General features: G+C 44.3%; 1 protein-coding gene across 4 annotated transcripts in view; it reads right to left on the minus strand.

Annotated features, from left to right (window-relative positions):
- The window catches only part of HACE1 (HECT domain and ankyrin repeat containing E3 ubiquitin protein ligase 1), a 126,938-nt gene extending 107,924 nt beyond the window's left edge, over positions 1-19,014 (minus strand). Inside the window, exons 1-5 of one of the 4 annotated variants that reach the window (XM_056566204.1) lie at positions 18,333-19,014; positions 14,709-14,763; positions 12,222-12,311; positions 5,167-5,271; positions 1,714-1,789 (exon numbers count right to left, since the gene is read on the minus strand). In XM_056566204.1, the coding sequence (XP_056422179.1) occupies positions 1,714-1,789; positions 5,167-5,271; positions 12,222-12,311; positions 14,709-14,763; positions 18,333-18,408 (402 nt within the window). In that variant the 5' untranslated portion in view covers positions 18,409-19,014. The remainder of the gene's footprint in view (positions 1-1,713; positions 1,790-5,166; positions 5,272-12,221; positions 12,312-14,708; positions 14,764-18,332) is intronic. The other 3 variants (XM_056566201.1, XM_056566202.1, XM_056566203.1) reach the window with 3 other exon arrangements.
- Between the last annotated feature and the right edge of the window lie 2,865 nt (positions 19,015-21,879).

A 21,879-nucleotide genomic window follows, 5' to 3' on the forward strand; every position in this document is an offset into this window, starting at 1 on the left:
AAGAATTGGCCACAAGAGGGTGCCAAACTACACCAAATGGTCAGAGTGACCAGGAAGAGTGTGTGTGTGTGTGTGTGTGTGTGTGTGTAAATTTATTTATTTATTTTCAACATCTTCTCCAAGGCTGCATTTTAAAATGTAATAGATGCAAAACTATTACTTTTTGGTCCACTGGGGACTTGAACGCTGCACCTCATGGTATTAACAAGAGTCAAAGTAGTGTGCCTGTCTTACACACCACAAGCCGAATTATAAGAAAAAACACACAGCGGGCAGCCTCCGGAGCGGCGACGGCACGGAGCAGCACACTTAGAAGCGCCTGATAAGCCGCCGCATAGCTCCGAAGTTAGGGCAGCAGAACAGCCCAGATAGGAGGAGCTCCCTCCGGGCCAGGGAGGCCAACGGAGCCATAGTGGCTCAGGGAGGCCAACGGAGCCACTATGAGTACTCTGAGTAAACTTTTATTAGGGGGGGCTTATTCACATGAATTCTCTTTTTTTTTAACACAACTTTTCTTTTAGCCCCCACAGGGGGCTATACCATGCAATCTTCTGATTGCATACATTGATCACTGCTATGCCATAGAATAGCACTGATCAGTGTTATCGGTGCTCTGCTGCTCCAGCCTGCTGAGCAGGCATGGAGCAGTAGATCACCGATCGGACAACCAGGAGGCAGGTGAGGACCCTCCTGTCGTCCAGTAAGCTGATCAGAACATCGCGATTCTGTCGTGATAGTCCCAATCAGCTCTGCTGAACTGCCGGGGTAGTATTACTTTCACTTTAGACGCCGCAATCCGCTTTGATCGCGGTGTCTAAATGGTTAATGCCAGGCATCGGCCTGATCGGCGGTGCCCAGCATCCTGGGTCCTGGCTGCCCCTAGAAACCGGGAACCTTGGGGTTTAACGCGTTCTCCGCTAGTGAGAACGGTTTAAACTCCGTTAACGGGACTCCGGTACGCCCTGAGTCCTTAAAGGGGTACTCCGCCCCTGGCATCTTATCCCCTATCCAAAGGATAGAGGATAAGATGTTAGATAGCCGCGGTCCCGCTGCTGGGGACCCCGGGGATCGCCGCTGCGGCACCCCGCCATCATTACTGCACAGAGAGAGTTCGCTCTGTGCGTAATGACGGGCGATACAGGGGCCGGAGCAGCGTGACGTCATGGCTCCGCCCCTCATGACATCACGGCCCGTCCCCTTAATGCAAGTCTATGGCAGGGGGCGTGACGACCGCCACGCCACCTTCCCATAGACTTGTATTGACGGGGACGGGCCGTGAAGTCACGAGGGGCAGAGCCGTGATGCAACGATGCTCCGGCCCCTGTATTGCCAGTCATTACGTGCAGAGCGATCTCGCTCTGCGCAGTAATGATAGCGGGGTGCTGCAGCAGCGATCCCCGGGGTCCCCAGCAGCGGGACCCCGGCGAACTGACATCTTATCCCCTATCCTTTGGATAGGGGATAAGCTGTCTAGGGGCGGAGTGCCCCTTTAAGGGGTTAAACAATAGACCTATTCCCTTTAAAATGAGTTTATTGTTTATCACAAGCTGTAATTTAGGATTAACAAACATTCAGGCCTATGTAATCAAAATAAATATAAATGAAATTTTGTTTTGATGTATATTTTCACTCAGTGGATGGTGTCTGCAATATGGGTCAAACATTAAAACACAAACACACACACATATTAAAATAATGGTACTTATCACTTACAGCAGTCAGACCCTCATTGTTGCAAATGTTGACATCTGCATTATATTCCAGAAGTTTGCTCATGCATTTCTTTTGCCTATAAGAATTTTGACAGCAAGTTAAAAAGATTATACACATTTCCTATATTTTCAGGGAAGAATTAGGTTTAAAAATTCTGAATACCATTTTAATAATCTTTTCAGGATAAGCTGCGATAGGTTTGTGAGTAGCAGCACTATATCTGTCCATTATATTACTTGCCAATGGCATTTTTGCACAGTTGTCCCCTCCACAGGCTCCATCTATAATCTTCAGTTGTCCCGGAGTTCTTTAAAGGGGTACTCCAGCGCTAAGACATCTTATCCCCTATACAAAGGATAGGGGATAAGATGCCTGATCGCGGGGGTCCCGGGCTGGGGGGATGGTAACGGCCCCGTGATTGGCAGTCATCAGACCCGGAGCGAACATGCGCCGGGGGCTGATGATAACGGGTTGCTGAGTGAAAGATCACAGGGATCCCCAGTGGCAGGACCCCCACGATCAGGCATAGGATAGGGGGATAAGATGTCTTAGCGCCGGAGTACCCCTTTAATGAGAAGTAATATTTTATGATGGATCCCATACACTGCATACTCATACTCTCTATGGGGAAGATTTATCAAAACCTGTGCAAAGGAAAAGTGGTACAGTTGCCCATAGCAACCAGATTGCTGGTTTAATTTTTCAGAGGACTATTTAAAGAAGCAATCTGATTGATTGCTATGGGCAACTGCACCAACCCTTTTCCTCTACACAGGTTTTGATAAATCTCTCTATATACGTCCATAGCACACCCTCAGAAGCAGCATGGAAGACATTATAAAAAACAGTAATGAGCAGCGCAAGCATTTTGTGTCTCTGCTTGCCTCATTTTAACTCTTCACCTAATTCCCAGCAACAGCGAAGGCAATGCATTTTCGGGCAGAATCTGTAGAAACATTAAACATTTAAACATGTTGTTTCTACAGACTTCGATATCAGAGTTTCTGCCGAGGAAATTCCACCATGTGAATTGTGCAGCAACAGAAGTCAACGGAACTTACAACTGAATATAACAAGTCAAAATGAGGCTCAGTAGTGTGTGTGTGTGTGTGTGTGGCCTCCACGTGCCCGTATGACCTCCGTACAACGCCTGGGCATGCTCCCAATGAAGTGGCGGATGGTCTCCTGAGGAATGTCCTCCCAGGCCTGGACTAAAGCATCCGCCAACTCTTTGACAGTCTGTGGTACAACTCCTGGACAGTCTGTGGTGCAACGTGGAGTTGGTGGATGGAGCGAAACATGATGTCCCAGATGTGCCCAATCTGATTCAGGTCTGGAGAACGGGCGGGCCAGTCCATAGCATCAATGCCTTCCTCTTGCAGGAACTGCTGACACACTCCGGCCACATGACATCTAGTATTGTCTTGTATTAGAAGGAACCCAGGGCAAACTGTACCAGCAAATGGTCTCACAAGGGGTCTGAAGATCTAATCTCTGTACCTAATGGCAGTCAGGCTACCTCTGGCAAGCACATGGAGGGCTGTGCGGCCCCCAAAAGAAATGCCACCTCACACCATTACTGACCCACCGCCAAATCGGTCATGTTGGAGGATGTTGCAGGCAGCAAAACGTTCTCCACTGCGTCTCCAGACTCTGTCATGTCACATGTGCTCAGTGTGAACCTGCTTTCATCTGTGAAGAGCACAGAGCGACAGTGGCGAATTTGCCAATCTTGGTGTTCTCTGGCAAATGCCAAACATCCTGCACGGTGTTGGGCTGTAAGCACAACCCCCACCTGTGGACGCCGGGCCCTCATACCACCCTCATGGAGTCTGTTTCTGACACATGCACATTTGTGGCCTGCTGGTGGTCATTTTGCAGGGCTCTGGCAGTGCTCCTCCTGCTCATCCTTGCACAAAGGCGGAGGTAGCGGTCCTGCTGCTGGGTTGTTGCCCTCCTACGGCCTCCTCCATGTCTCCTGATGTACTAGCCTGTTTCCTGGTAGCACATCCATGTTCTGGACATTACGCTGACAGACACAGCAAACCTTCTTGCCACAGCTCGCATTGATGTGCCATCCTGGATGAGCTGCACTACCTGAGCCACTTGTGTGGGTTGGTACTTGTGTGGGTTGTAGACTCCATCTCATGCTACCACTAGAGTGAAAGTACTGCCAGCATTCAAAAGTGACCAAAACATCAGTCAGGAAGCATAGGAACTGAGAAGTGGTCTGCAGAACCACTCCTTTATTGGGGGTGTGGGTTGTAGACTCCATATCAAGCTACCACTAGAGTGAAAGCACCGCCAGCATTCAAAAAGTGACCAAAACATCATCCAGGAAGCATAGGAACTGAGAAGTGGTCTGTGGTCACCACCTGCAGAACTACTCCTTTATTGGGGGTGTCGTGCTAATTGCCCATAATGTCCACCTGTTGTCTGTTCCATTTGCACAACAGCATGTGATATTGATTGTCAATCAGTGTTGCTTCCTGAGTGGACAGTGTGATATCACAGAAGTGTGATTGACTTGGAGTTACATTGTGTTGTTTAAGTGTTCCCTTTATTTTTTGGAGCAGTAAGTTTCCATGGAATTCTGCTGAGAAATTCTGCCAGATACAGGCTGTTCTTCCTGGCAACAGAAAATAAAGCTTCTTCTCTTAGGCCCAGTTCCCACTACAGAATTTTTGCATGGAATTTCTTCTGTGGATCCGTGATCTTTTTGCTCCATCGCAAATTGAGTACAAATAATCAGGAATCAGCACCTGAGGAGGTCAGCTCCTTTGATTGGCATGTGGACAGCGGGTGACTTAAATCCTGCTGTGATTTTGGGCAGCTCTCAAAGCACTGGCACTCCAAGCCAGGATCTACAATCACCTCCCTCTGGTATACAGCTACAAAGGCTGCCCAACATCATTGCTGGATACAAATCTTCTGCTGCCCGCACTACTACCAGTATCTTGTGTTGGGTAGCCTTGGAAGCCCAGCACACAATGGTGGTGGTAGTAGTGCATACCAAGGGCAGTTCTTGTTTTGGATCTGAAGCGCCCCACAGAGAATCAGCAGCTCTGATTGACATGTGGGCAGCGGGAGATTTAAATTCCGTGGCAATACCGGGCAGTGGAAAATGTAAATACAATGTCAGCATTAGTGGCTGTTCACCGGACGGGACATCTTTGGCGGATTCCACTGGAAGATTGAACATGTTCCATTGCGGCTTTTGATTCTGCCAGATAATTGAAGTTCCATTACAGAACTTACAAAGTGTAATCTACACAGCAGAATCCCATTGAGTGCGTGAACAGGGCCTTAGCTGTCACACAACAGGCTACAGTGAGAAGGACTATTTGAAGACTAAGAAGACAACACAGCCAAGAATGGTGAAAGGCAGTAGGAGGAGTTGGATTACCACAGTGTAGGAGAGAACAATCTCAGAGAGAAGAAAAAAATACTTACCCATTTCGAGCTGCTAAATGGAGAGGTGTGCATCCTGAAATATCTTGATAGTTTGGATTGGCTCCTCTCTTTAGAAGCAGAACTAAGCATTCCACAGAGCCACAACTAAAGAACAACAACCAAAGACCAAAAAATTAATCATTAGAAATATTTCTCAATAAAAATGTTAAGTTACATTGTAAATTAAAAAAAAAAAAAAAGAGCTTAGCCTCCCATTCCTCAGAAATTACTTCTGGACAGGTCACATAACAGGTCTAGAAAATATGCCCATTCTAGTTAATAAGGTCCAGGCCAATCTACTGTGTATTTCCATTGTGTTTGATGCAAACTAGACATCTAAATGCTGTTAACAGGCAAATGGCCCCACATCTAATAAAAAAATTAATAAAAAAAATATTACAATTAGAGAAGATAATAAACCTAAGCGATATGTTCGCTTACTTTGAAGTTTCTTCTAAGCATCTACTACTCTGAAATAATATTGTCTAACATAGTTTTTGATCTTTCTTCAACATGCTTCAGTTTGTGGCCTTTTGTGTGTCTTTGAGTAATGTTGTCTATCTGGCATCACACACTCAAGTACTTTCTTTCTGTACAAGCAACATGACAGGCATGATTCTTCTACTAAAATTTGCTTTGAAGAGAGGTTACAAATCTGTTCACCATTCTAATAAGAAGACAATTGTAGCCACTTTATTTCTTTCATTTCATAATACACATGCCTTCGGAATTATGAAAAGATCTAATAGTGGAAGACCTATAGTTACCTCTTCAGACTGTACATGTATGCATTGCTGTCAAGACTACGTATTGTTTGATTATGGTTGACAGTTGAAGTTTCTTGTAGAACCAGTTGTACCGGATACACTTTAAATAGATTTATTACTGACATTCTGTTTGTACTAATGTCTAACTTGCCTGGTCATTCCATTTAGTACATCATAAGATACTTACATATATCTGTATATTTAACATTCTTTAGTACTTTTATAGAAGAGGTATTGACTCTATACATAACCCCATAGAAATTCATAGCTGCGGGACATGCTTGTGCATGTTGTCGGATTAAGCTATCTTCTTTACTAGGGGTCTGTCTGGTCCGTCCGGAGCCTGTTCACTGTGTGAGTCCTCACTGCTGCCCACACCTCCTAACAGCTTGGTCAACAGCCTGGATGGCAGGCAATTTTTCAAAACAACCAACAATTTGTACAACTTTCTTGTAACAATTTGCTTTTCTCAGTCCAATGATGATACGCCCCTATCTAAGTCTGTCAATGAGGCAGTATGTCTTCAAGTACTTTGTAGAGGCAGTTCAACAATCTCTCACCAACAGGTACACTACCCAAACTGTCATTTCTATATGGCTACATTACTTTTTTGCAAAACAGAGAAGAGAGATGGCTCTCTGACCAGAATCACCTATACCTCAGGTGTAAAAAGATAAAACAATAAACAACACAAAAAGCTGGCACTCAAGGTCTAAGATATATCGCACAAAAATTTATAAGCAATAAGATTTATTCTAAATGGTGTATAAACAAACCTATAAAACAATTGTAGTAAAAGTACTGCGGATATCAACAGGGCCCTTGTTGGTGTGCAACAATAGTGGATAAAACTGAAAGTATGATACCAAACAAGAAATAAAATATGTTTATAACTTAATATGAAACACAAATAAAATGCTCCAGGGAATTGTAAGACATGCAAATAGGGGATAAGTGTCTGATTGCTGGGGGTTCGACCGCTGGGACCCCTACCCCAAAATCTACAGTTTAGGGACCCGGAACTGCCGCGGCTTATGCTGTGCAGCTGATGCTTGTGTCGTTGACCTTACCAAGAGGTCGACAGACACGCCCCCTCCATTCAGCTCTATAGGAGAAGTGTAAAGAAAAGAGAAAAAAAGACCCAGGTGCGCCCCTAGTGAAGCCTGTAAGAAATATGCAGAGCAAGTTAAGGTGATAATCGTTGCCCTTATCAAATGATGTTGCACAACACCTACAGTGGCATGTGGGGAGAATATGTCTGATGAGCGGCCTCAGAAACAACCTGGTTCGGGAGTCACTGCATCCGATGTGGTAGATATGCAGAGAGATCAAAAGTTTTCCTGTATTCTAGCGCATCAATCAGACCGAAGTATAAGTATCAAATGGATTTATTCATAAAAACAAAGTGTTTCGACCCTGGACTAGGGTCTTCATCAGGTTACTAACATGATGAAGACCCTAGTTCAGGGTCGAAACACGTTTTTATGAATAAATCCATTTGATACATATACTTCGGCCTGATTAATGCGCTAGAATACAGGAAAACTTTTGAGCTCTCTGCATATCTATGGTAGAGGTGAGGATGAGAACGCTGCATCCTCTGCCTCTCCCATAGAGACATGGAGGGATGTGTCTGCCGCGGCGTCATGCTGCATTTGACATGCCTCCTGCATGGGGAGAGCCTCGGCAGTTCCGGGTCCCTAAACAGACAGGGGATAAATTCTATTTGGCTGCAGTACTCCTTTAAAGCCAGCTATCAAGGAGGTCTGCTCTGAAATCGCTAAGGGCAAGAACCAGGAGACCTGCATGCTCGGATTGGGTGAGTGATACAGAGTACTACATACTCATATTTACTATTTGCAGCCGACTGCACTTTCTAATAGAGTACTACCATTTACAATACAGTAAAATTATTTCCCATTCTGGACTTTTATGAACTTATTTATCAGATGCATACTTCCTAGCAATCAAATTCTCATATGAATTTGTTCAATTGATGCAATTTGACCAACAAGACAAGTCATATGTATTTTATTTCTATTTGATATAAATTTGTATACATACCTATCTAATTTTTTGGGTTTGGTATCACACTATCAGTTTGATTCAGTATTGTTGCCACACTGACAAGGGCCTTGTTGATGTCGGCAGTACTTTTACTACAATTGTTTTAACTCCGTAAGGACACAGCCCATTTTGGCCTTAAGGACCAGGCCAATTTTCGTTTTCGCACTTTAATTTTTTGCTCCTCCCTTTCTGAAAATCATAACACTTTCAATTTTGCACCTACAGACCCATATAAGGGCTTGTTTTTTTGCATCACCAATTGTACTTTGTAATGACATCACTTATTTTATAACAATCTGCGGGGGGGGGGGGAAGCCATTTTGTCACTTTTGGGTGCTTCCGCTTCTACGCAGTGTGCTTTTCAGTAAAAATTACATATTATCTTTATTTTTTAGGTCCATACGATTACAAGGATACCCAATTTATGTAGGTTTTATTTTATTTACTACTTTAAAATAAAATAAAAACCATGTGGCAAAATTTGTATATTGAAAAATTGTCATTTTCTGACCTCTATAACTTTTTTATTTTTCCGCATATGGGGCAATATGAGGGCCCATTTTTTGTACCGTGGTCTGTAGTATTTATCAGTACCATTGGTTTGATGGAACCTTTTAATCGCTTTTTATTACCGTACTTATCGGCGTATAACACGCACTTTTTAGGCAAAAATTTTTTACCTATTTTTAAAGTCTATGTGCGTGTTATACGCCGATACATCCCCAGGAAAGGCAGGGGGAGAGAGGCCGTCGCTGCCCACTTCTCTCCCCCTGCCTTTCCTGGGGTCTAGAGCCCTGCTGCCGGCCCTTCTCTCCCCCTGGCTATCGGTGCCGCTGCCCGTTCTGTCCCCCTGACTATCGGTGCCGGCGCCCCATTGCCGGCGCCGATAGCCAGGGGGAGAGAAGCGGCGCCGACAGCCAGGGGGAGAGAAGGGGCAGCGGCACCCATTGCCGGCGCCGCTGCCCCGTTGCCTCCCCCCCATCCCCGGTGGCATAATTACCTGTTGCCGGGGTCGGGTCCGCGCTGCTGCAGGCCTCCGGCGTGCGTCCCCTGCGTCGTTGCCATGCACGCATAGCAACGACGCAGGGGACGCACACCGGAGGCCTGCAGCAGCGCAGACCCGACCCCTGCAACAGGTAATTATGCCACCGGGGATGGGGGGAGACAACGGGGCAGCGGCGCCAGCAATGGGTGCCGCTGCCCCTTCTCTCCCTCTGGCACCGAGTCAGGGGGACAGAACGGGCAGCGGCGCCGATAGCCAGGGAGAGAGAAGGGCCGGCAGCAGGGCTCTAGACCCCAGGAAAGGCAGGAGGAGAGAAGCGGGCAGCGACGGCCTCTCTCCCCCTGCCTTTCCTGGGGGTGTATCGGGGTATACACTCGCACACACGCACCCTCATTTTACCATGGATATTTGGGTAAAAAACTTTTTTTACCCAAATATCCTTGGTAAAATGAGGGTGCGTGTTATAGGCCGGTGCGTGGTATACCCCGATAAATACGGTAATTTTGTATGGTAAAGGGAGTGACCAAAAATGCACAATTTTGGACTTTGGTATTTTTTTTTTACGTATACGCCATCAACCGTGCGGTATAACTAACCTTATAGTTTAATAGTTCGGACATTTAAGCACATGGCGATACCACATGTTTATTTTTGATTACATTATTTTACCAAAATTATTTATGGGAAATGGGGAGTGATTCAAACTTTTACTATGTGATGGGCTTATTCAAAATGTAATTTTTATTCATTTATTTAGTCCCCATAGGGGGCTTTACCATCCAATCTTTTGACTGCATACACTATTCAACTTTGGCTCAGTATTGATCAGTGTTATCGGTGGTTTGCTGCTCCAGCCTGCCATGGCTGGATGGAGACATCAGAGCACCGATCGGACAGCAAAGAGACAGATAAGGCCCCTCCCACCATCCTCTCAGATGATCAGGACATCAAGATTTCACTGCGATGGTTCTGATCAGCTGAGCTGCCTGAATGTTTGTTTGTTTTTCCCCCCAGATGTTTCAAAGTTGATTGCGACGTCTAAAGAGTTAATGATGGGCATCGGCCTAATCGGTATTAACCCTGGGTCCTGGCTGCTGATAGTAATCAGGACCCACCGCGTATGAAGCATGCTCATTTGGTCAAGATGCTTCAAAACGCAGTAACGGGACCAGGGGGTACAAGTACCCCATGTATCCTTGGGGTTAATATATGTTCGTTTATGCACCATTTAGAATAAATATTGCTTATTACTTTTTGTGCCATATATCTTGGACCTTGAGCACCAGCTCTTTGTGTTATTACATAACTTTTTTGTCAAGGAGTATAGTTCTATGGAAAAAAATAGTATAGCTTATTATTAACATCTATGAGTGTAGCAAGTAGTGTTATTCAATGACTGGTAATCTTCTATGTATGAGCAAGTATAAAGGGAAGGCTATCAGTCACTTATCAAAACCCCTAAAGACTCCTACACCCAAAATGAGCAGGGATTTAAAAGGGAACCAATCCATAGATTTTAGCATATATATAACGCTTAACAACGAGTTATATATGCTAAAATCGTTATCCTCACCATCCCCAGGGGACAAGTTACACTTAACCTTTTTCAACAAAAAAATACACTGCTCAAAAAAATAAAGGGAACACTAAGATAACACATCCTAGATCTGAGTGAATGAACTAATTGTATGAAATACTTTCGTCTTTACATAGTTGAATGTGCTGACAAAATCACACAAAAATTATCAATGGAAATCATATTTATCAACCCATGGAGGTCTGGATATGGAGTCACACTCAAAATCAAAGTGGAAAACCACACTACAGGCTGATCCAACTTTGATGTAATGTCCTTAAAACAAGTCAAAATGAGGCTCAGTAGTGTGTGTGGCCTCCACGTGCCCATATGTCCTCCCTACAATGCCTGGGCATGCTCCTGATGAGGTGGCAGATAGTCTCCTGAGGGATGTCCTCCCAGACCTGGACTAAAGCATCCGCCAACTCCTGGACAGTCTGTGGCGCAACGTAGGTGGCTAGAGCACGACATGATGTCCCAGATGTGCTCAAGCGGATTGAGGTCTGGGGAACGGGCGGGCCAGGCCATAGCATCAATGCCTTCCTCTTGCAGGAACAGCTGACACACTCCAGCCACATGAGGTCTAGCATTGTCTTGCATTAGGAGGAACCCAGGGCAACCGCACCAGCATATGGTCTCACAAGGGGTCTGAGGATCTCATCTCGGTACCTAATGGCAGTCAGGCTACCTCAGGCAAGCACATGAAGGGCTGTGCGTCCCCCCCAAAGAAATGCCACCCCACACCATTACTAACCACCAAACCGGTCATGCTGGAGGATGTTGCAGGCAGCAGAACGTTCTCCACAGCGTCTCCAGACGTGTGCTCAGTGTGAACCTGTTTTCATCTGTGAAGAGCACAAGGCGCCAGTGTCGAATTTGCCAATCTTGGTGTTCTCTGGCAAATGCCAAACGTCCTGCACGGTGTTGGGCTGTAAACACAACCCCCACCTGTGGAGTCTGTTTCTGACTGTTTGAGTGGACACATGCACATTTGTGGCCTGCTGGAGGTCCTTTTGCAGGGCTCTTCCTGCTCCTTCTTGCACAAAGGTGGAGGTAGAGGTCCTGCTGCTGGTTTGTTGCCCTCCTACGGCCTCCTCCACGTCTCCTGATGTACTGGCCTGTCTCCTGGTAGCGCCTCCATGCTCTTGTCACTACGCTGACAGACACAGCAAACCTTCTTGCCATAGCTCGCATTGATGTGCCATCCTGGATGAGCTGCACTATCTGAGCCAGCTTGTAGACCCTGTCTCATGCTACTACTAGAGTGAAAACACCGCCAGCATACAAAATGACCAAAACATCAGCCAAGAAGCATAGGAACTGAGGAGTGGTCTGCAGAACCATTTCTTTATTGGGGGTGTCTGTTGTCACCTGTTGTCTGTTCCATTTGCACAACAGCATGTGATATTGAGTGTCAATCAGTGTTGCTTCCTGAGTGGACCGTGTGATTTCACAGAAGTGTGATTGACTTGGAGTTACATTGTGTTGTTTAAGTGTTCCCTTTATTTTTTGGAGCAATGTATATCAAAGCTTCTCCTGCTCTATAGGTTATTGCTAGGCTTTCATTGTTTTAGTTTATCTTATTGATGCAACTAAAGTTTAAAAAAAAAAAAAAAAAAAAAAAAAGTAGCAAATTTCTTACTTGGCAGCAATATGAAGTAAACTTCGTTTTACTCTTCCAAAGGCATAGTTAACATCAAACTTAGAATTAGAAAGCAACTCCAAAACAGACCTAAATGAATAAAAAAAATGAAAATTAATAACTTTTTATATGAGAAAAACATTCTTATATTACATTGGAAAAGTAAACTATTTTAAGTATATCCACAGTATAAACAAAGCGGCCCTAATTTACTAAGGGTGTTAGGTTTTTATTAGTAGAGAATATTTTATACTTGCATGATTCCACTCTATTTACAATGGGGACAGACAGGTCGGGAAATTTCTGACCAGCTTTTTTGGGGGGAATTTCCAGCTATTAAATGGGCTGTGCAGTGAAAAGAAACTTATCCCCTAAACTTATCCCTTTTTTCTTGCGTTTTTTCTGGCATTTTTTGCATTCAAGTGGAAATTGCATTTTTGGCCCATTTGGCGTTTTTTTATTTGTACCCAAAATTTGTTGAGAACCAAAAAAAAAAAATAAAAAAAAATAAAAAAAGAATGCAGTAGTGATGGAAATTTTTTTTATTACAAAATCTATATTTGTTTTATAACAAAATTTTTATACATTTTTTTTTCTCAATTTTTTAACATTTCTTAGGTAGTACTACTACTCCCAGCATGGAACAGACTGTTCCATGATGGGAGTAGTAGTACCTGTACTAAGACATATCGCCCCGGGTTTCAGTCATGACACTTGATGTGATCGTCCATAATATAGCAGAGATGTGGAGCAGCTCTATACAGCACTCGCATCTCTGCTCTGTACTCCGGCCGGCCAGTGATGTGAATAGAACATCACTCATTCATATTTGCTGCCCAGAGTGGGGATTGGCCGGATGGTGGCAGCCAATCACAGCTCTCAGAGGGAAATATGAATGAGTGATGTTCTATTCACATCACTGGCCGGAGTATAGTGCAGAGATGCGGATGTGCATGAGAAAGCCGCTCCACATCTCTGCAATATATATATAGGACGATCGCATCGGGTGTCAGGAGGGACACCCTGTCCTTAATTGCAGGTACTACTACTCCCAACATGAAGCACACTCTGCTCCATGCTGGGAGGTGTAGAACCTGCATTAATAGACAGATCGCAGCGAGTGTCACTTCTGAGTGTGCTCCATGTTGGGAGTAGTAGTACCTGCAGTTAAGGAAAGATCACAGTGGAAGTCACTCCTGACACCCGCTGTGATCCTCCTGAATAACGAATAGATGCGGGCGGGCACTCTTCTATGGTCCCCTGCACTGACGTATATATACACCTATTCATATTTCCCACACAGAGTTGTGATTGGCTGGAACCATCTGGCCAATCACAACGGACCATAGAAGAGCAGCCGGCCACATCTATACATTATACAGAAGGATCCCAGTGTTTTCCATGCTGGGAGTAGTAGTACTACCTAAAAAAATGTACTAAAATAAAAAAAAGGTGAAAAACACACACACTACATTTTTATTATTGTCGGCTACATTTTTAGGTCCATGCTCGAACACATAAATTGATCTCTGTTTTAAAAATGAATAAAAAATGTGTTTTAAAAAGGAAATTTCGTTGGATACAATTTTTTCCATGGTACCCTACGAAATTTTATTAAAAAAGGTATCTCCATCACTTTTTTGGATTGCTAAAGTCCAAAAAGGAATAAAAACCGCAGGCAAAAACGCCAAAGTTAAAACCCACATGGCGTTTTTCTTGGCGTTTTTTTCACTCCCATAGACTTCTATGGGAGAAAAACGCCACGATTTCAGGGGGGGAAAAAAGCCATTGGCTCAACATGCTGCGACTTTGCAAAACCGCAAAGGAGCTAAAAAAAAAAAAAAAAAAGTGAAAAAACACCTAAAGTATAAAAGAACGCCAAACTGAAAAACGGCAAGTGGAAAAAGAATTTTGCGATTTCTCATTGATTTACAGCTAACATCTGGCCGCAGCGTTTTTTGGCCGAAAAAAATTGGCATTTTTCTTGGCGTTTTTCCCCCAAAAAAACATGGAAATGCTGCAGAGGATAGGCCATCAGTTTTCATAGGTAGGGTAAACATTTGGGAACCAGTCATGTTGGAAATACAGTCTAATGTTCGGGCTTATTATGTTATAGAACAGGAGGAGCTGATCAGATTAAAATATATCATTGTGGGAAAGTTCCAGGATAACTTTGGTTTATTCATGTTAATCTCTGCTCATTCTGTGCTAAGTAGTCATGTGGGCGGTCCTACTGAGTGATTAAACGCTCTTGCTATACGCACACTTATACAGAGAGCTGTCAGTCACTGAGTAGGACCACCCACATGACTACTTAGCCCGGAATGAGCACAGGTTTAAATGAAGAAATAGCAATCCTGGAACTTATTCCACAAAACTATACATTGTCCACCTCCTCCTTCTCCATGTTGCCTGCATATTTTAGGTGACAGTTGTCCTTTAATAAACTACTATGTTCCTTTAATAAACTACCACATAACCACTTACCTGTGTTGATCAGCCATTACCATTGGCATCAAGGTGTAAACAGCAGTTTCATTATCTGCAAGACACAACAAGAAATGAATTTATTACCATTGCCAATATACGAAAACATGGACCAACCTAAATTTGCATATGCATCACCAGTGATATGTATATGTCCTCCATAATTCATAAATGTCACAGCAATGTGTACACAACCCACATATGTAAATATCACCAGTGATGTGTTTATGTCCTCTATAATACATAAATGTCACAGCAATGTGCACACAACCCACATAAGTAAATATCACCAGTGATGTGTATATGTCCTCCATAATTCATAAATGTCACAGCAATGTGTACACCACCCACATATGTAAATATCACCAGTGATGTGTTTATGTCCTCTATAATACATAAATGTCACAGCAATGTGTACACAACCCACATAAGTAAATATCACCAGTGATATGTATATGTCCTCCATAATACATAAATGTCACAGCAATGTGTACACCACCCACATATGTAAATATCACCAGTCATGTGTATATGTCCTCTATAATACATAAATGTCACAGCAATGTGTACACCACCCACATATGTAAATATCACCAGTGATGTGTATATGTCCTCCATAATACATAAATGTCACAGCAATGTGTACACCACCCACATATGTAAATATCACCAGTCATGTGTATATGTCCTCTATAATACATAAATGTCACAGCAATGTGTACACCACCCACATATGTAAATATCACCAGTCATGTGTATATGTCCTCCATAATACATAAATGTCACAGCAATGTGTACACCACCCACATATGTAAACATCACCAGTGATGCACTTCCTTCATAATACACAGATGTCACCATCTAAATACCAAATTTAATGAACGTTTCATTGGCGATATGAACACGTTCTTCGTGATATATTCACATCTACACATCTCTCGTAACACATAGGGGGACATGTATCAAAGATTTTACCCCTGTTTTGTGTGTATTTTTTTGCGCAAAACTTTGCGCAAGCCCTTTATTTGCGCAATTTTTTTGCGCACGTTTTGGTAGAGCATGTCCTCCAGATGTGGCTGAATCAGGGTACCTTGGAGTGACATCTATAGTACACATGGATTTATTAACTGCGTACTTTTTTTTTTACACCAAAAATTTTGCCGCAAGAGCAGTTTTTTTGCGCAAATATAAGCCATCTTGGACTTAACGTAGCAAGATGCTCTAAATCATTGATTCTATTTTCCAAAGAGTGGATTTAGGAGATTACTATATTTACCCGCAATTTATGAAGCTCATTGCACTTGATTGATAAATGTAGTTCTTCTGCACATAATTTAGAATTCGGGAAAAGGGGTAACATGCTTCTACTATACACAAATAATGATACATGTCCCCCATAGACCTCACTGGTGATGTGTACACATCCCTCATGATACAAACATCTCACCAGTGATATGGACACATGCTTTGTTATCATCGATATATGAAGACTTTTTGTTACTTATTTCATTGCGTGCATGCATAAACAAGCAGTGTGGAGTGCAAACAAAGGAGCAGGGGCTCCTGTCAAGCACTATCAGCTGGAGGAAGTATATTAGCATGAAACAGCAGTCCTGAGAATGCCCCTGGTCCACTGTTTGCACTCCCTGATGCCTAATTATGTATGCAGGCAATTGAATAAAGTAACAAGAAATCTTCACATATCGGTGAGTGCCATTTTCATTTCTTTTCTATTTGGATGGGTATAAGCTGTATGTATACAGGGCACCCCCGGTTACAAGAGTCGTGCAGGTCGTGAAGTGTGGAGGAGTGCCAGATCTGCGTCTTTTATTGTTTGATTGTGACATCCCTTGCTATATATACACTTCCTTCATGAAACTTACAGGTCATTGGTGATTTCAAAAACACCCATTATAAAACACCATCTGGTGATATGTACATGTCCCTCATGATACGTACATGTCACCAGCAATGTAGACGTTGCCTACATGATATATTCATGTCACCAAAGATGTGTACATGTCATTAGTGATATACACACATTCCTTGTTATACATTTACACCCTTCATGAAACCTACATGTCATTTGTGATGTGTACATGTCCTTTGAAATACATACACCTCTCCAGTGATGTATACTCGTCCCTCATAATACATACACCTCATAGTAATGTGTACATGTACCTCATGATGCGTACACATCGCCGCTTACGTTTACACATTCCTTGAAGTACATACACCTCTCCGCTTATGTGTACACATCCCTTGTAATACACCTCATAGTGATGAGTACACATCCCTTGTAATACACCTCATAGTGATGAGTACACATCCCTTGTAATACACCTCATAGTGACGAGTACACATCCCTTGTAATACACCTCATAGTGATGAGTACACATCCCTTGTAATACACGTCATAGTGACGGGTACACATCCCTTGTAATACACGTCATAGTGATGAGTACACATCCCTTGTAATACACGTCATAGTGATGGGTACACATCCCTTGTAATACACCTCATAGTGAAGGGTACACATCCCTTGTAATACACGTCATAGTGAAGGGTACACATCCCTTGTAATACACGTCATAGTGATGGGTACACATCCCTTGTAATACACGTCATAGTGATGAGTACACATCCCTTGTAATACACGTCATAGTGATGGGTACACATCCCTTGTAATACACCTCATAGTGAAGGGTACACATCCCTTGTAATACACGTCATAGTGAAGGGTACACATCCCTTGTAATACACGTCATAGTGATGGGTACACATCCCTTGTAATACACGTCATAGTGATGGGTACACACCCCTTGTAATACACCTTATAGTGATGAGTACACATCCCTTGTAATACACGTCATAGTGATGGGTACACATCCCTTGTAATACACGTCATAGTGATGGGTACACATCCCTTGTAATACACCTCATAGTGATGAGTACACATCCCTTGTAATACACCTCATAGTGATGGGTACACATCCCTTGTAATACACGTCATAGTGATGAGTACACATCCCTTGTAATACACGTCATAGTGATGAGTACACATCCCTTGTAATACACGTCATAGTGATGAGTACACATCCCTTGTAATACACGTCATAGTGATGGGTACACATCCCTTGTAATACACCTCATAGTGAAGGGTACACATCCCTTGTAATACACGTCATAGTGATGGGTACACATCCCTTGTAATACACGTCATAGTGATGGGTACACACCCCTTGTAATACACCTTATAGTGATGAGTACACATCCCTTGTAATACACGTCATAGTGATGAGTACACATCCCTTGTAATACACGTCATAGTGATGAGTACACATCCCTTGTAATACACGTCATAGTGATGAGTACACATCCCTTGTAATACACGTCATAGTGATGAGTACACAGCCCTTGTAATACACGTCATAGTGATGGGTACACATCCCTTGTAATACACGTCATAGTGATGAGTACACATCCCTTGTAATACACCTCATAGTGATACATTCACCTCTCCCTCATGATATGACAGATGACCCGTAGGAGTTACACCTGCTGAGCACTGGCCCTACACTAGGTACATCCCTCATCCCATGAGGTGCACACGTCCATTACCTTCTGGCAGCTCTACGGTGCGGGCTCGGCGCAGGGATCGGGTCAAACGGTTAAGCTGCTCCATGGCTCTCTCCATACTAGGGGAGCGCAGCCCCCACCACTATCCGTCCCCAGCGCCCCAGGAAAAAGGAGCCCGGCGAGCTGTATGGCAGCAGCTGTCACACCCGGAGTTCGGCTGCTCTCTCACTGACGGGACAGCAGGGGGAGTCACCAACAGAGCCGCCTCTCACATCCATCCTGTCACCGCTCCGTAACCCACAGCGCCGGTTATCGCTGCCGTGTGACCAACACACAGAGCCGTGCGGCTTCCGACCTGCGCTCTCTCAGCTTCCCATGAGCTGTTGGGAACTGTAGTTCATTCGCCTGATCTCAGGTGGAAAAGTACTACTACGTCCCTCCCGTCCAGACTACCATACCCAGAATCCACTGCGCGGCATGGATAATAAGGGTGTTCCTGAGATGTTTTTCTGGTTGGTGTCTTCGGTGTTTAGCCAGTCACGATATAGGGTGAAGTGCAGGAGCTATAGGCGCCCTCATACTGCCAGTCATGACGCTCAGGGGGCGCGGGCGTTCTGTTATGTTTTTGTCGATATTTATCTGGGCATTACATGTGGAAGCTGCTAAAAGCACACAGCCCATTCATTCAAGCAGCCGGATATGGTCAGTGCTCATCCTCAGAGGGTGTTTCTTACCACACGCCTAGAGGGGCGTCATGTCAGTCATGTCTCTATCACCTTTCCCCTATACACACAGGGTATTCTCTCAACAAAAAGCACGCTGTTGTATCCTGTTCATGGTGTCGTGCTACGTCAGTGTTTCCCAACAAATGTGTCTCCAGTTGTTGCAAAACTACAACTCCAGCATGCCCGGACAGCCAGAGGCTGTCCGGGCATGCTGGGAGTTGTAGTTTTGCTACAGCTGGCAGGACACATGTTGGGAAACACTAGCCCATTGACTGTAATGGACTGAACGTAGTCATTAGTGTTGGACGTGAATATTCGCATTTCAAATTTTTATATTCAACACTTAGAACGGTAATAGATAACTGGTACCTCAAAACCAGAAAGATACAACAAAGCCCTAGGTGTACTAAATTGAGTATTCGAAGCGGAAAAAACACACCAATAAGGCAGACCTAGATATAAGAAATTATTATTTACTCAAAAGTGAAGTGCCCAACATACAGTATATACAAAGATGAGCGTATTTAAAATATTAAACACAAACCACAAAGCGTGGGGGATGGGGGGGAGGGGATAAGGGTACAGGTGAATGACTACACTAGAGTTCCTACCTATCTAGGGTGGATACTCCTGAACTAAGTGTGGATAGGGAAGGGAGACAAAATGTAATGATAATAATAGTACTAAATGAGCAAACCTCTCTACCAACGCGTTTCACCCGATAATAGACGGGGCTCATCAGGGAACGAGAGGAGGCCGAACAGGTAACACAGTAAAGATAAATCAGATAGCATGATTAACCCCTTAAGGACCGGTGCATTGCCGTGGAATGAGATTTGCCATAGAATGAGATGGTCCGCCTCCATCACATCCTATTGGCTCTCTCTTGTCACGTGACATATTTAAACGTCACGCATCGATGCGCACAGCAGTGTCAGTTTGGCTATCACAGGGAGAGGATCTCCTCACCCTGTGATAGCTGAAGCTGTACGGAGCTCTCATGGCCTCTGTGGCCCGACAGAAGTTCACACATGTACGCAGCTCATACGGCTGCCTCATATACATTTACTGTTCATCCACAGCGCTATCGGGAGCCCGATGGCGCTGTCATCAGTGTGCGTCCCCGCGAGCGCCCCACTCCCGCAGCTCTACTCCCCGTCCTCCGCAGCTCTACTCCCCGTCCCGTTAACGCTCAGGGAGCGGGGAACAGAAAGTAGAGCATCGGGCGCAGGTTAAGTTATTCGCGTAGTGCTGCGCATGCGCAGTACTACTTTACCTGCGCCCGATGCTCTACTTTCTGTTCCCCGCTCCCTGAGCGTTAACGGGACGGGGAGTAGAGCTACGGAGGGACGGGGAGTAGAGCTGCGGGCATGGGGCGCTCGCGGGGATGCACACTGATGACAGCGCCATCGGGCGTAGGAATCCCCATAGCGCTGTGGATCGCTCCCTGAGCGTTCACAGGGGACGGGGAGTAGAGCTGCGGGGGACGGGGAGTAGAGATGCGGGGGACGGGGAGTAGAGCTGCGGGGGACGGGGAGTAGAGATGCGGGGGACGGGGAGTACAGCTGCGTAGGACGGGGAGTAGAGATGCGGGGGACGGGGAGTAGAGATGCGGGGGACGGGGAGTACAGCTGCGTAGGACGGGGAGTAGAGCTGCGGGGGACGGGGAATAGAGCTGCGGGGGACGGGGAGTACAGCTGCGGGGGACGGGGTGTAGAGCTGCGGGCGTGGGGATCCTGATGACAGCGCCATCGGGCATAGGGATCCCGATAGCGCTGTGGATGAACAGTAAATGTATATGAGGCAGCCGTATGAGCTGCGTACATGTGTGAACTTCTGTCGGGCCACAGAGGCCATGAGAGCTCCGTACAGCTTCAGCTATCACAGGGTGAGGAGATCCTCTCCCTGTGATAGCCAAACTGACACTGCTGTGCGCATCGATGCGTGACGTTTAAATATGTCACGTGACAAGAGAGAGCCAATAGGATGTGATGGAGGCGGACCATCTCATTCTATGGCAAATCTCATTCCACGGCAATGCACCGGGGGTTTTTCCGTTTTTGCATTTTCGTTTTTTGCTCCTTGCCTTTAAAAAATCATAACTCTTTCAATTTTGCACCTAAAAATCCATATGATGGCTTATTTTTTGCACCACCAATTCTACTTTGTAATGACGTCAGTCATTGTGCCCAAAAATCTACGGTGAAACGGGAAAAAAAATCATTGTGAGACAAAATTGAAAAAAAAAACGCCATTTTGTAACTTTTGGGGGCTTCCGTTTCTACGTAGTACATTTTTCGGTAAAAATGACACCTTACCTTTATTCTGTAGGTCCATATGATTAAAATCATACCCTACTTATACAGGTTTGAATTTGTCGCACTTCTGGAAAAAATCATAACTTCATGCAGAAAAATTTATACGTTTAAAATTGTCATCTTCTGACCCCTATAACTTTTTTATTTTTCCGTGTATGGGGCGGTATGAGGGCTCATTTTTTGCGCCGTGATCTGAAGTTTTTAACGGTATCATTTTTGCATTGATAGGACTTATTGATCGCTTTTTATTCATTTTTTCATGATATAAAAAGTGACCAAAAATGCACTATTTTGGACTTTGGAATTTTTTTGCGCGCACGCCATTGACCGAGCGGTTTAATTAACGATATATTTTTATAATTCGGACATTTCCGCACGCGGCGATACCATTTATGTTTATTTTTATTTTTATTTACACTGTGTTTTTTCTTTTATGGGAAAATGGGGGTGATTCAAACTTTTAATAGGGAAGGGGTTAAATGATGTTTATTCACTTTTTTTTTGCACTTTTTTTTTGCAGTGTTATAGGTCCCATAGGGACCTATA

The sequence above is a fragment of the Hyla sarda genome, chromosome 3, assembly GCF_029499605.1.
Source record: "Hyla sarda isolate aHylSar1 chromosome 3, aHylSar1.hap1, whole genome shotgun sequence".
Classification (NCBI taxonomy): domain Eukaryota; kingdom Metazoa; phylum Chordata; class Amphibia; order Anura; family Hylidae; genus Hyla; species Hyla sarda.